The 13,444-nt window shown below is 38.8% G+C and overlaps 1 protein-coding gene across 2 annotated transcripts in view; it reads left to right on the top strand.

Moving 5' to 3' along the window:
- PLCG2 (phospholipase C gamma 2) overlaps positions 1-13,444 on the top strand; it is a 1,878,649-nt gene that overhangs the window by 1,576,356 nt on the left and 288,849 nt on the right. For both annotated transcript variants that reach the window (XM_044081788.1, XM_044081789.1), the window contains exons 25-26: positions 6,050-6,116; positions 12,018-12,175. In XM_044081788.1, the coding sequence (XP_043937723.1) occupies positions 6,050-6,116; positions 12,018-12,175 (225 nt within the window). The remainder of the gene's footprint in view (positions 1-6,049; positions 6,117-12,017; positions 12,176-13,444) is intronic.

The raw sequence follows: 13,444 nt of genomic DNA, 5'->3' as shown, positions 1-13,444 counted from the left end.
AAAATCCTACCCCTTCTGATAGAGACTCCAGGGCGCTGGATCGATTGGGTAAGAAGGTTTACACTTCTGCAACCTTGGCCATTAGAGCTTTAAACTGCCAATTTCGTATGTTAAAATATCAGCAACATGTTATTGGACTGCTTAAACAGAAAATGATGTTGATTCCTGACTGTATGTAAAATAAAGACTTACAGGATTTAATGCATTATGCTGAACAAGTTGGAAAACATACTTTGCAATGTGGTTTTGATTCTTTAGAGGCCTCTTGCAGGGCTGCTGTTACTGGGTCTGTGCTTAGAAGGCATGCTTGGTTTAAGGAGCAATTTTTGCCTGATCATGTTAAAGCTAAATTGTTGGATACTCCTTTAAATCAGGACTGCCTGTTTGGCAACAAGGCTGAAGAAGTTCTTAAAAAGTTGGAAGATAAAGCTAAATCTATGCAAACTGTTAAAAATTTTTTACAAGTTTAGCCTCCTAGATTTAGTAGGCACTGGCCCTATAAGAATTGGTCCTTTCCAGGTCTTCTCAAGCCAAACCCAGAAACAGCAAAAGTCCCAGGTTTCAGTCCCAGGGGACTCACAGAACTAAGCAGTGGGGGGCCTCCACTTCCAAGTCTGGGAATAACAAGACTCCCCCTATGGTAAACTGTCTCAATGACTTCCTTTTAAAATTTCCATGCACTTATTTTCTGACTGCCCCTTTGGGGGGAAAGATTGCTCTTCATGCAAAGAATTGGGAACTCATTACCCAGAACAAATGGGTTTTAAATAGTGTCCCAGGGAGACATATTTCACTTCCACACGTTGCCAACGGCAAATGAGTGGCTGGACTTACCCCCAAATCAGTGAGCAGAGGCTCAAAAGCAAGTACCTTTTCTCTTAAGCACAGGGGCTATTCAACTGGTACCAGAAGAGGAAAAGGGACAAGGTTTCTACTCGAGACTTTTCCTGGTACCCAGAAAAGACAAATCATGGCATCCTATCCTGGACCTGTCTACTCTAAACACCTTTCTGGAGATTCCAAAATTCAAGATGCTGACTCTTCACCAATTACTTCCTATGCTAGGCAAAGATGCCTGGTTGGCAACACTAGATTTAAAAAAAGCATACCTACACATCCCAATCAGGGAATCTTGCAGAAGATACCTATGCTTCAAAGCAGGCTACATGCATTAGGGTCCTAACTTGTCTGGGATACACTATAAACAAAAATAAATCACAACTGGTACCCTGTCAACAAATATATTCCTGGGAGCAAGCTTGAATACAACTTCCCAGATGGCTTGCCTCACGCCAGAAAAGCAAATTCATTTGACAACCTACTTCAAACAAGTGGCCACACAAACCCTGATATCTGCAAGACAAATACTGCAAGCCTTGGGGTTCATGGCCTCCTGCATTCTTCTAATTCTATATGCAAGACTGCATATGAGGAAACTAAAGTGGTATCTAAAAAGCCTATGTAGTCAACATTCTCACAGCCTAGAAACAATGATTCCTATCATACCTTGCCTACGCCTAGAGTTCTTTTAGTGGGCAGAGGCCTGCCACCAAAACAAGAGACTACCTTTCACACCACCCCCTGCCACCCAAATCCTAACAACAGATGCATCAGACTATGCATGGGGGGCTCACCTGGCAGGGAAGTGCATTCAGGGCAAATGGAACCCAAGTCAAATGCACCTGCATATCAATCAAAAATAAATGTTAGCTGTACAGAATGCTCTGACAGTCTTCAAGGACTACATTCTTCCAGGACAACTAATGGTAAAGATGGACAACACCACGGTTATGTGGTACATAAACAAGCAGGGGGGGTACACATTCTTACCCCCTCTGCAAACTAGCCATGGCATTGTGGAACACAGCCTTGAGCTACCAAGTGCACCTACAAGCTCAATTCCTGCCAGGAAAATTAAATACACTGGCAGATGGACTAATCAGAAACCTTATGGAACCACACGAGTGGAAACTGGAACCAAGAATTTTCAGCATGTTGACAAGCGAATGGGGGAGCCCAGATATAGAACTGTTTCCTCCCCCCAGAACTACCAATTAGACAAATTTTGCACAAGGGCTCCCCACAAACAAGCCTGGAAAGTGGATGCTCTGTCCTTCAGCTGGAAAAAGCTATCAGTCTATGCCTTCCCCCCACTGCCTCTGCTCTCCAAAGTACTACTAAAAGTCAAACAGGACAAACCAAGGATGATTTTGATTGCTCCAGACTGGCCGTGCCAACACTGGTACCCCCTCCTGTGCAGTGTGTCACGGTTATCTCCATGGCACCTGCCTCAGACTCCTTCCCTGTTGTCTCAGCAGGAGAACCAGATTCTGCACCCTCAGCTTCCAACACTGAACCTTGCAGCCTAGATAATTACTTAAACTCTCCCTTACCATCCCTCAGCAAACCTGTGATGGATGTCATCTTAGAGGCAAGGAGGCCTAGTACTAGAAAATCTTATGCTGAAAAATGGAAAAGATTCTGTGCCTGGAACCAATCTCAAGGGATGAGCACAGCAGCACCCAATTTACCTCAGATTTTACAATACTTAACTGAGATGCTTCACAAGGGCTTGTCTTTTTCCTCTGTTAAAATCCAGGCCTCAACCATTTCAGCTCATTATAACACAGAACCTCCCCTCTTCTCTCATCCACTGATCAAGCAGTTCCTCAGAGGGGCCAAAAATTTGAGACCACCCAGGAGAGCTCCAACCTCAGCCTGGGACCTTAACTTTGTATTGGAGAAACTCACTCTACCTCCTTTCGAGCCAGCTGCTGCTGCAGACTTAAAATTTATTTCTTGAAAACATCTTTCCTTTTAGCAATCACGTCAGCTAGAGGGGTATCTGAATTACAGGCCCTTATGGCAGTGGAGCCTTTCATCATCTTTCATGCGGACAGAGTGTCACTCAGAACCAATCTATCCATCATGCCCAAGGTGGTATCCAGTGTGGCTCTTAATCAGTCCATTCATTTGCCAACCTTCTAATCCACAGAACAAAGGGGAACAGATACTGCATTCCTTGGATGTGCGCAGACAACTTAGATTCTACTTGGACAGGACTAAACCTCAAAGAAAATCTGAACAACTGCTGGTAGCATTTGCTGTAGGGGCAGAGGGGAAGGCTATTTCAAAACAAACCATTTCTAAATGCATAAGTCATTGCATTCATTTCTGCTATAAGCACCATGGAAAATCTATCCCCCAGGGGATCAGACCTCACTCCACCAGGGCTGCATCTACTTCTACAGCCTTTCTCAGAGGCGCTCCTACCAGGCACATCCTAGAAGCTGCTACCTGGAGTTCTGTACATACTTTCACCAAGCGTTATCATTTGCCAATTGTCTCTAAATCCAGAGCTGGCTTTGCCACTGCAGTCTTGCAGGACCTTATAGCTGGCCCTAATGTTATCTAAACTCCTCCTCCCAACCATAGCTTTGGGAATCTACCCAAATGTAATGACTGCAACAGTGAAACACAAAGAACATAGTACAGTTTGTACACTTGCCATAAATGTAGATGTTCGAGTGTATTCACTGTTGCAGTCCTGGTTACCCTCCCTCCTGCCCCCTAACTTCTTTTAGCTATACTTCTGCCTTCCTTTACTGTACTTAAAAGCCTTTTTGGTGTATTTGCTTTTTTGTTGGAGGTATACCTTTATGATTTTGTGTTTAATTTCTTCCCATTAGGGGGGCACCTGACATCTGGGGCAAGAAAAACTGATGTAATGGCATCGGCTGCATGTTTTATACCCCTGACGTCATGGAAGAAGGGGCAGCATCCAACGCAGGACCCAAGACTTTGTTAATCAGGCCAACTGAGGGCAACCTGCAAGCAGATTACCCAAATGTAATGACTGCAGCAGTGAATACTTTTCATTTTTTTGGTTCCACCAAACCTTGGCCATCAAGCTACCTCTAGCAACCCAGTCGCCCATCCATAAGTTCCTTTCTGATAGACCCCAGTGTTATTTTCACCAGGAGGGTTTTCCCTAAGGCAGAGTTCCTGCCCTAAAGCAGGCACTACTGGGTTAGTTTACATGCCAAGCAAGCGCTGAATATATTTATTTATATGCCAGTAATTTATACAAAAAGATACTTACAAATATTTTCATTCCGATAATTATATACTTTTTATATGTAGAAGAAGTCCAAATTAATTTTCTCTTTTTATTGAAGAGGGTTTAAACAACAGGTTATCTTCAGTTAGGTTTAACCATTATTGAACAGGAAAAGAAAAGTAGTATTGTTTCAAAACAATACAGGAAACTCATAGCGACATCTGTCTTCTACTTGGATTAATTACCTCTCTCTCTTAGGGTCTATATTATATAAAAACTTTGAAAACTTCGAATCCCGTATGTTCAACAACATATGATCGAATTTTGAAAGTTCGAATATATAATAAAAAACAAAAAAAAACTTACCTTAATAGTGCAGGCAGGGGGTCAAGCCTCCCTGCACCCCCCATACCCCCCTTCTTAAATATACCAACTCCGAGATCGCACTTCAGTGCAGAAAAGGGATATTCTCCCATTCTGCACTGAAAGGCACCGTTATGCTTAACCTTCGAACACTTGAAATATCGATCATATGGTGTTGACCATATGACGTTCGATATTTCAAGCATTCGAGGTTCTAATAGGAACCCTCTCTCTTATTATGGCAAATATTTGAGAATCAAGAATGACTCTACTATTAGCATGATTATACTGAATCAGCTTATGAATTTTCCCTTATGTTTACAGACCGATGTTTTAAGACTGAAGGTATAGAATGTTCTTATCAGGAAGTCATGAGTAAAACATAACAAGAGATAAATACATGTGAGTAGTAATAACAGGGAAAGGTGAAATCAAATACACAAACTAATTATGGTGGTAAAATATTCTTTCTGGCTGAGTATAATGTAATTTGTCAAATAATATGTAGAAATGGTTAAGAATTTTTGGCAAATGCTGATACTGACTTCTTTCTTAAAGAAATCTTACAGTAAAACTTGTTTTGCGAGACATTTGCATGTGGAGCCAACATAGGTGATATGCTGGCCCACAATCATTTTGTAAGGCCAACTGTATCCTTAAAATTCGGACCAGTATTATAAGGGACTTACCCATGTGATAATTTAATATCTCTGCTCGTGTTTTACAAGATGCTAATATTAGCATCTGTGATATTTTTTTCACTACAAAAATAATTTAAGTTGTTATAGCACTTACTTGGTGCATATTTTAGTTATCCTTGTGATAAAATGTACACTGGTGAAAATAAAATAATATATTTGTGATATTAAAAAGCAATAAAGAAAGTCCCCTCACATTTCATTTTATATCATTTGCTAGAAAGGAGTGTACTGGTATCATTGTAATGGTATTATTACAAATAAAAACAGAGTATTAGATTTTATAGATATATTATTTTTTTTAAGGAAACAGGAAGCTGTGCATATTCTTGGATATAATAGATTACATCCTAGTGCTCCAAATACTGCCCTTTCTAATGATTTAATTGCTGTTGTTTGCTTATTTTATGTGATTGCTTTTTTTTTTCTTCTTGTTTATTATTTTGACATTGCTTGCGTTGTTTCCTGAATAGTCTTTAAATTCAATGCAATTTGTTTTACTTCAGTGCCATATTACCACCATATAACATCACAACAGTAGCAGCAGAGTGATTAACCTAGCTCCTGCATGAAATTCTTAAAAGGGAAGATGATAACTTTCACAGTTAGAGGTTTTGTGTCTGGAGTTTGTTGTGATTTGACTTGTGGATCACAGAGACTGCAGGCATCCCACTCCTTGGGGTCCATTACTGTGCAGTAGTCTGTGAGGAATGCAAGAATAAGGTTATTAGGATTAGAAGTTGTCATGGACTCATGAACGTTGACTGTCACATTATTAAAAAAGAACTAAACATGTGCTTCTTAGATTCTTAGATTCATGGATCATATATCAGATAAGCTAATAAAATAAAAATATAACTTTCAAATACAGATCTCAAGATCAAAATGTATTTAAAGTATATTTAAAGTATATGTTTGATTTTTGCAGATATTTGAAGATAATCCACTAGGCCCACTGTGCAGGGGAGTGTTACACTTCACTAAGTGCAGAGTTGGTAAGTTTAATTAATATGATATGTAAAATATTATATAACTTGTGTAAACATGGAATATTGCATATCAATATCAACCAGAGGGAAACTAAATGCTGTTTGGAAGTGTTCTGTCAGGATTTAAAAGCAAAGACTTCAATACTACACATATTACAAAGCCATCAAAATGGGATGAAAAAGACTGTGCGACTGTTGTAGTAAAGTTGTAGCCAGAGATATAAATTATTAGATGATACTGTTCAGGTCACTGCCAACTAACTATATGACTATCCTTAGTCTTTGCCATATTGGGTAAAGGAGCCCAGACCAGTATACTGTTGGTGCTACAGCACAGTTCTTTATACCTGGAAGTGTTACTTCCTACCTCAAGGTTGTAACAAAGTTTTGCATATATCAACATACTCCATAGAAATGTGTTGCATTAAATATCAGGTATTCACTGAGTCTAGCCATGATAGCGCGAATGTCTTATGTGGCTTGTAATGTGTAACTGTACTTAGTAATACTGATACCAGATGGTTACAATCAATGGCTGTACCCTTCAGCAGCTGCTTTACAGAACTGTTTGCTGTACCTTGTTTCCATAAACATTTTTAAGAATTTTTTTTTTTGTCAGAATATCACAGCAATGAATAATACATCTGCAGAGTATAATATATCTAAATATGAAGACATTTTATAATGATGCAGATATTTAGTGCTAGAGATCAAAAGTATCAAAATTTATGACTACAATTTCTTAACACATGAAGTTGGAAGAACAACAAACTGGTGATTGCATCTTCTTAAGATGAACTTCAAGACTAAAATAATTCTAAACAATATTTTGGAATTTAGAATTTAATTAATGAACTTTAGATTAATTGAAATATGTTGCATTTAATACCTTTTCTTTTTACCACTGTTTCCCCTTATACCCATTAAGGCTCCAACTCCTATCACCACATGTGTCACCCTTTCCCTTAGAATCCTAGGAATCTGAATGAAGGAAGCAGGAGCAGAGGTCATGGCTCTCATCTAATGAGGTTAGATTTGTGTGTGTGTGTGTGTGTGTGTGTGTGTGTGTGTGTGTGTGTGTGTGTGTGTGTGTGTGTGTGTGTGTGTGGGTGGGTGTGTGTGTGTGTGCGTGCATGTGTGTGTGTGTGTGTTTCAGCTCATAACATCACCTCTCTTGGTCCACCAGTTATGGTGCCAGCTTTGTCAGGCCAGTACAGCTCTGTGCTTCTTCAACAAACCGTCCTAAGTTAGAATGCTGTGCACTGCCTAAACAGCTTGTATCCCCATAATCCCACTGTGCACAAATAGCGCTTTTTAGCCTTTCCCAGATGACTGGAATGTGATGGGACACTACCAAATCTCTCCTCTAGGATGGGTGAGTCAGAGTCAGCTAACTGCTCATTGTCTGGGATGCTAGTTAAACTGAGGGAACTTATGACATATATTTAGAACAAAATGTCAGTGATACAGAACATACAATTTACCCTTATTCTTACTCCAATTTAAAGTATACCATTTCTTCACAATGGACCTTCTTTTGCTCTGCATTTGACACTATGAATTGTGCTCATGAGAAACTGTCATATGATACAGATGATTTAAACATGTGTGATTATTTAATGTCAAAAATGTTTTAGATAATTTTTCTTGGCAAGTTCTCTGCTCACCATCACCCCCCCCCCCCCCCATCCCTGATAAAATGTTCTATTTACTCCTCCCTACCATGTTCATTCATGTGGTGTGGGTGAATGCTATCTGCGGTGTTCTATGGATTATAGTCCCTAACCCCTCTGCCTAGACTCTTGATATTGTACTCCACCAAGGCAAGGTTTGCAGTACCAACCCACTGACACATGCTTCTACACACATGTTGAATCAGTCTAAAACAATGCATGCTGACTGTTAGAATGAGTGCGTTTCCAGCCTGTCTGCTGCCTGGTTCTCCCACAAGCCACTGCTGTGTGTCAGTATTAAGTGGATTAATTCACCTCTCTCTAGAATCAGTCAGCAGGGATTAACCTCTTAATCCAACTGTCCTGAGTTGGCTCTCCCAGTACCTGAGTCATTAGCTGATCCTAAGTCATCTGAATGGTCAGGCTTTATCCCTGTATGCCATGGAGCTAAGGAGCTTTTATCAAATTGCATGCTTATGGTTCAAGGTAACTATGGTCAGGATACTGCCATTATCCCAATGTATAGCAGCTTTACAGTTAAGTGCATTACAACCAGGCATAAAAAAAGCAAACTGTCTTGCTTGGATGTTTAAGGGGTGCCATCCCCACATGAAGATTCATTTTGGTAATTCATTAAATTGAATAGCAAATGCCTTTAAAAACACACAAATGTAATGACACTAATTAACCCAAATAAAAGCTTCAAAAATAAAGTCATCTTCATCATCACCATCATCATCATCATCATCACCACCAATCCCTTTTTTTCCCATTTTCTACCAAGGGTTACAGTGTCTAACCAACTGTCCCCATGTCTCTCAATTCAATGTCAGTCTCCTACTTTCTTCGATAGTCTTGCCTGACTGTCACAGGTATTCTCTCACACAATCTATCCATCCCTTTTCTAGATCTCCTCATTTCCTCGTCTTCTTACTGTCAGTCCCAAATCTTCTTCAACAGGATGTCTTCAGCTTTCTTGTACATGTGCTCAAATCATCATAATCTGTTCCCTTTGACCTTCTCTGCAACTAGAGCTGCATGGGCTTCTGCTCTGATGTCCTTATCTCTTTGCCTGTCCTATAGTGTGCATTCCACCACCTGTCTCAAGCACTTCATTTCCATCACCTCTAGCTTCAACTGCTCTGACTTTACTGTCTATATGTTTGCCTTTGGCATTCTTCTGTCACAAACTACCCTGATACTTTGTGCCATTTGACTGCAGCCCCTCTGATTCTAGCCTCAAACCTTGCTTTACACCTTCTCTGTACTTCTGATTAAAAATGCTTGTGAAAGCAGAGGAAAAGAACGCAAACTTTATTCTTATAGCTCCTTTCTGGACAAGACAACTATGGAATTTCTTTGGGGAAGGATGGTGTAACAATACTTCACAACCTTTGGGGTTAACCCACCTTATTCATGTCTTTTCCCTGCCAAGAACTGAAAAAGTAATGGCATTTCCCCCACAAAGAACTGGATAGGTACTGACATAACACAGGCATGCAGTGTCCTAATATATGCCATCTTGTTCCATAGTTTCAGTTAAAAATGTTTAATTACTTAAACTTGCTATTTGTATATAATTCAGCTTATTCCTGCATCAAAATGCATTTCTATGCTATTTGTTTGTATGAGTGTGTTTCAGCCTTTCCACAGATAGCAGAAAATCTGTTTTACTTTTGAGACCTCCTAGAAGATAGATCTCCTTTCCTTGATGTTTCATGTTCACATACTTAACATTATCTACATTTCATCCCATGGATACAGACAACATTAATGTATCTTAGAAACATTATTTCCAGGTTTTTTTAACCTCACAGAGAAGGTTTTCAGACTTACAAAGCTTCATAACAAAAGAACATCTCTAAAGACTAATTCATCTTTGATGCTCAAAGTAGTCTCAACAGTGTTTTTCCAACAGTCGATTCATTTCTTTCTTTTCTATCCAAATTAGCAAAATAAAAGTGAACATCTCCTAGATGTGCTGGTTGTGAGCAAAGTGCCACAACAAGGAGAATCCCTCTTCATGAAAAAAGGTAAACATCTTGTCTCCTTCAGTAAGCTGAGAAGGCCTACCTACAACAAAGCAGACTTTGTCAAAGTAGCTGATATACTATTTTGCTTTTCTATAAGTAGAAAAAAGACTTTGTAAGGCACAGTTAGAGCACATTCCACTAAGACAGCAGCAACTTTAGCAGCTCATATCAGAAGTAATTCAGCACATAGTTTAGAAGCTACCACATAGAAAACTGTGTCCAAAGCTTAACCAAACACAATGTGTTGAAAGTACGGTCTCGGCGCAGAAGAGGTTTTGGCCCAGCTGTGCAACAGGGAATCCTGTAACTGTCCAGCTCCCAGGTATAGTCAAGTACTGCTTGGGATTCTACCCAAATGTTATGATTTACTGTTACACTGATCCTCCTTGATGAAAACAGTAAAGTGGAGTAAGATACTTGCCATAACAGTAAATCTTTGTGTAGATGTCACTGTGACATTAAAGATTTCCTGTCCCATTCCCACTGTTTGAAGGCTTACAGACACTCATTTTTATTGATGGTATTATATTTTTATAAATGTTTCTCAGTGTTTACTGGAGGTTTGTTTATACCTATTACTTGGCTCAGTGTTGCTTACTGTAAGCACACCAGTGTCTAGGGTTTCCAGGGTGAAATAGAGCACATAATACAAGATATATATATATGGGGGGGGGGGGTCTCATTCTGCTTTAACAGTCTTGAGCTCAGTGCTCCTCCCACAGAATATAGGGAATACTGGAAAAACTAGCTATGTCATGAAATACAGTATCGACCAGCTCTGTGACACAGAGAGAAACCCTTGACTATGACCCAAACTACTTGAGATTAAGTAACAGCTTTGGTGCTTGAGGCCCTGCCAGGTGTAGGCAGAAGTGAGCAGACATCAGCAGCTCATCCATCCTGGATGGAAGAAGGAGGTTTGTCCACTGCAGTGTTGAGACCTGGCAAAGATTGAGGGTCAAAGCATGCAGCTTAAGAGCTGGGAATATGGCAGGCCATGTTCATGCAGTAGCCTTCATGAAGCATACACAGAACATGTATTGCAAATCACTGTCTTTGCATCTGCCAGCATGCACATCAGCTGTGAGGGGGATTGGTTAGGGCCTAATGAGTAATATCCTAACTGTAGGATAGCCTCCCATGGTCAGGTTTCACCCCATGGGGGACAAATCAGGGGACAGATTTCAAGTAGAATTGTGATTGAAAAGCAACAGGGAATAAAAACATAAAAAATGTCTTTCTTTTACACTGGTCTCCTCTCGAAGAACTACTAATAATATAAGTAAAGTCACAAAAATTTAGTTTCTCACTGTTCACAGAAAAAAAAAACAGAAGTTGTTCTTAAAAAAGAAATCACTAAACTACATTATGCTTAACAGTGTAAACAGAGCCCTAAACCACAGTCATTTCATATGTAATGAGCATTGAATTTAAGCCATGTGACTACCTTATGTTTTTTTTTTCTTTCTCACTGTTAATATCTACCAGATTTTAAGTTTTCAGTTTGCTATGCTACCTGTATATAAGACTAAGTATCATAATTGCACTCTTATTGTATACATTGTCACTACCTGCTACTAATGTAAGAATTGTCTTCTAGAAGCCTAGTTATACAAGATTATTGGTCTTGTCTCCCACTTAACCAATTTATTCTGTTCTAGTCTTTTTACCGTTATGAATGTCTGTTACTGTTTTTTTCTTTATTGTATTATACAATTTTCTTTGTAGTAACAAAATAGTTTACTAACAATGGAGCTTTTCTCCCCGGGCTTCCGCTGAAAAAGGGTTTTATGCTCAGTCAGAATGTCCCGGTAAACAAATGTAAAATAAATAAATAAAAATAAATTTCATTAACTTAGTTTCTGATGAATAATATTCCTGCAAGGAGAGTAGAGAATATGTGCTAAGCTAATGCCTTCCGGGATATCATGTAATATTTTAAGGTGTTTTATTACATAAATACATACACTGTCATATCTTATTATTTATATGTGTGTGTGTGTGTGTGCGCGCGCGTGCATGTGCACTTAATGTACAGTGGGTGAAAGTTTAAGTAATGCTAAATATCAAGAAAAACAGACTCTTGAAGCAAATCAGAAGGAAAATCAGTTGCTCCATGAAGCTCCATTTATGTAAACACAGATAAGTATATATTTTTGTTGCAATGCATTATTAATAAGACTAAAATTAATATTTTTTAGTGAAAAATCAGCATGGAACCAATGGAAAGAAGTTTGTGTTTACCATAGAATGGGATGACGATTCACAACCTTCAGTAGATTTCGCTGCAGATAACATAGAAGACTGGTGGAAATGGTGCCAAGTTTTGTTTGACCTGTTAAACAAAAAGAAAGCACAGGTACACCTTCAACATTAATGAAATGTAACACTTATTGTGGTTCAAATAATTTACACAAAAAAGTGGATGTATTATATTTATGTTATACACCTTGTGTTGATCTGCAGGAGAAGAAAAATAGCTGTAGCAATTACTGCAGTAGAATTATCCTTGCTGTGAACAGAACTCATCCTGTGATTATATACAAACGTTGCAGCAAGGTTACTGAGTTTTAACACTAGCTTGTGTGTGGAATACAGTTCAATGAATTGGTGAAAACATAATTTTTACATGAAACCAAAAGCAGCTATTAAAATATGTTTTTCCATGAGATGGTTCAACTTTGGGTTTAGTGACTTTTATTGGGAATGGGTATAGAGGACACAGCGCTTCCAAGACTAGCATCAGTGTGCTCACAGATGGGGATGTATATGATCTAGCATCAGTGCACTTGCAGATGGGGGTGTTTTATCTAGTATTAGTGTGTTGGCAGATGGGGGTGTATGATCTAGCGTCAGTGTGCTCGCTGATGGGGTGTATGATGCAGAGTTCAGTGTAGAAGGCATGTCTAATAGAGATCATTCCCAAGTACTGTTTTCTCTGTGGGAACACTATTTTGCAGTGAATATTTGTAGTAAACTCTATGACACATGTTTTAGCAAAGAATCATTTTTCTGTTTCTGAATGATCACCTGACAGAAAGGGCATCAAACATAAGAATACATTTCTCATCGTTGTAGGTCCAAGTAGCATAAGATGGGAGCTTACAAAATTTGCACAGATTAAAAAAACTGAAAAAAAGTTTTCTTAGGTTTCCAGGCACATGACTCCATATGAAGAGGAGAAATTATGCTGGGTGAGAAACACTGACTTAAATCGTAAACAATATTTACAAAAAAAAGACTGAGATAGAGTTAAATGCCCTAGCAGACATAACTTAAATTCACTGATAACCTCTCTGCAATTGTCATGATTACAATCAGACCGGTCTGTGTGCTTGTATGAGACATTTAGGTTACTGTCATATAAATGTGATTACTAAGACAACCTTGCAGTTATATATATATATATATATATATATATATATATATATATTTTTTTTTTTATTTTGTTAGTTGCTTGATCACAGATGTACATGTTTCTAAAATCTTCATATCACAGCTGTTAGACCATCTGTTGCACAGGAAATTACAATTATATACAGAATTGTGGCAATGGAAATCTTCTATGGAGTTACATATCACTGTTAGCAATAAACAAAGTAGTTATAACAATGTGTTTAGGAAGATT

The sequence above is a fragment of the Protopterus annectens genome, chromosome 8.part1 (genome assembly GCF_019279795.1).
Source record: "Protopterus annectens isolate FY-2018-M chromosome 8.part1, PAN1.0, whole genome shotgun sequence".
NCBI lineage: Eukaryota > Metazoa > Chordata > Ceratodontiformes > Protopteridae > Protopterus > Protopterus annectens.
This window is presented reverse-complemented; position numbering and strand designations above follow the sequence as displayed.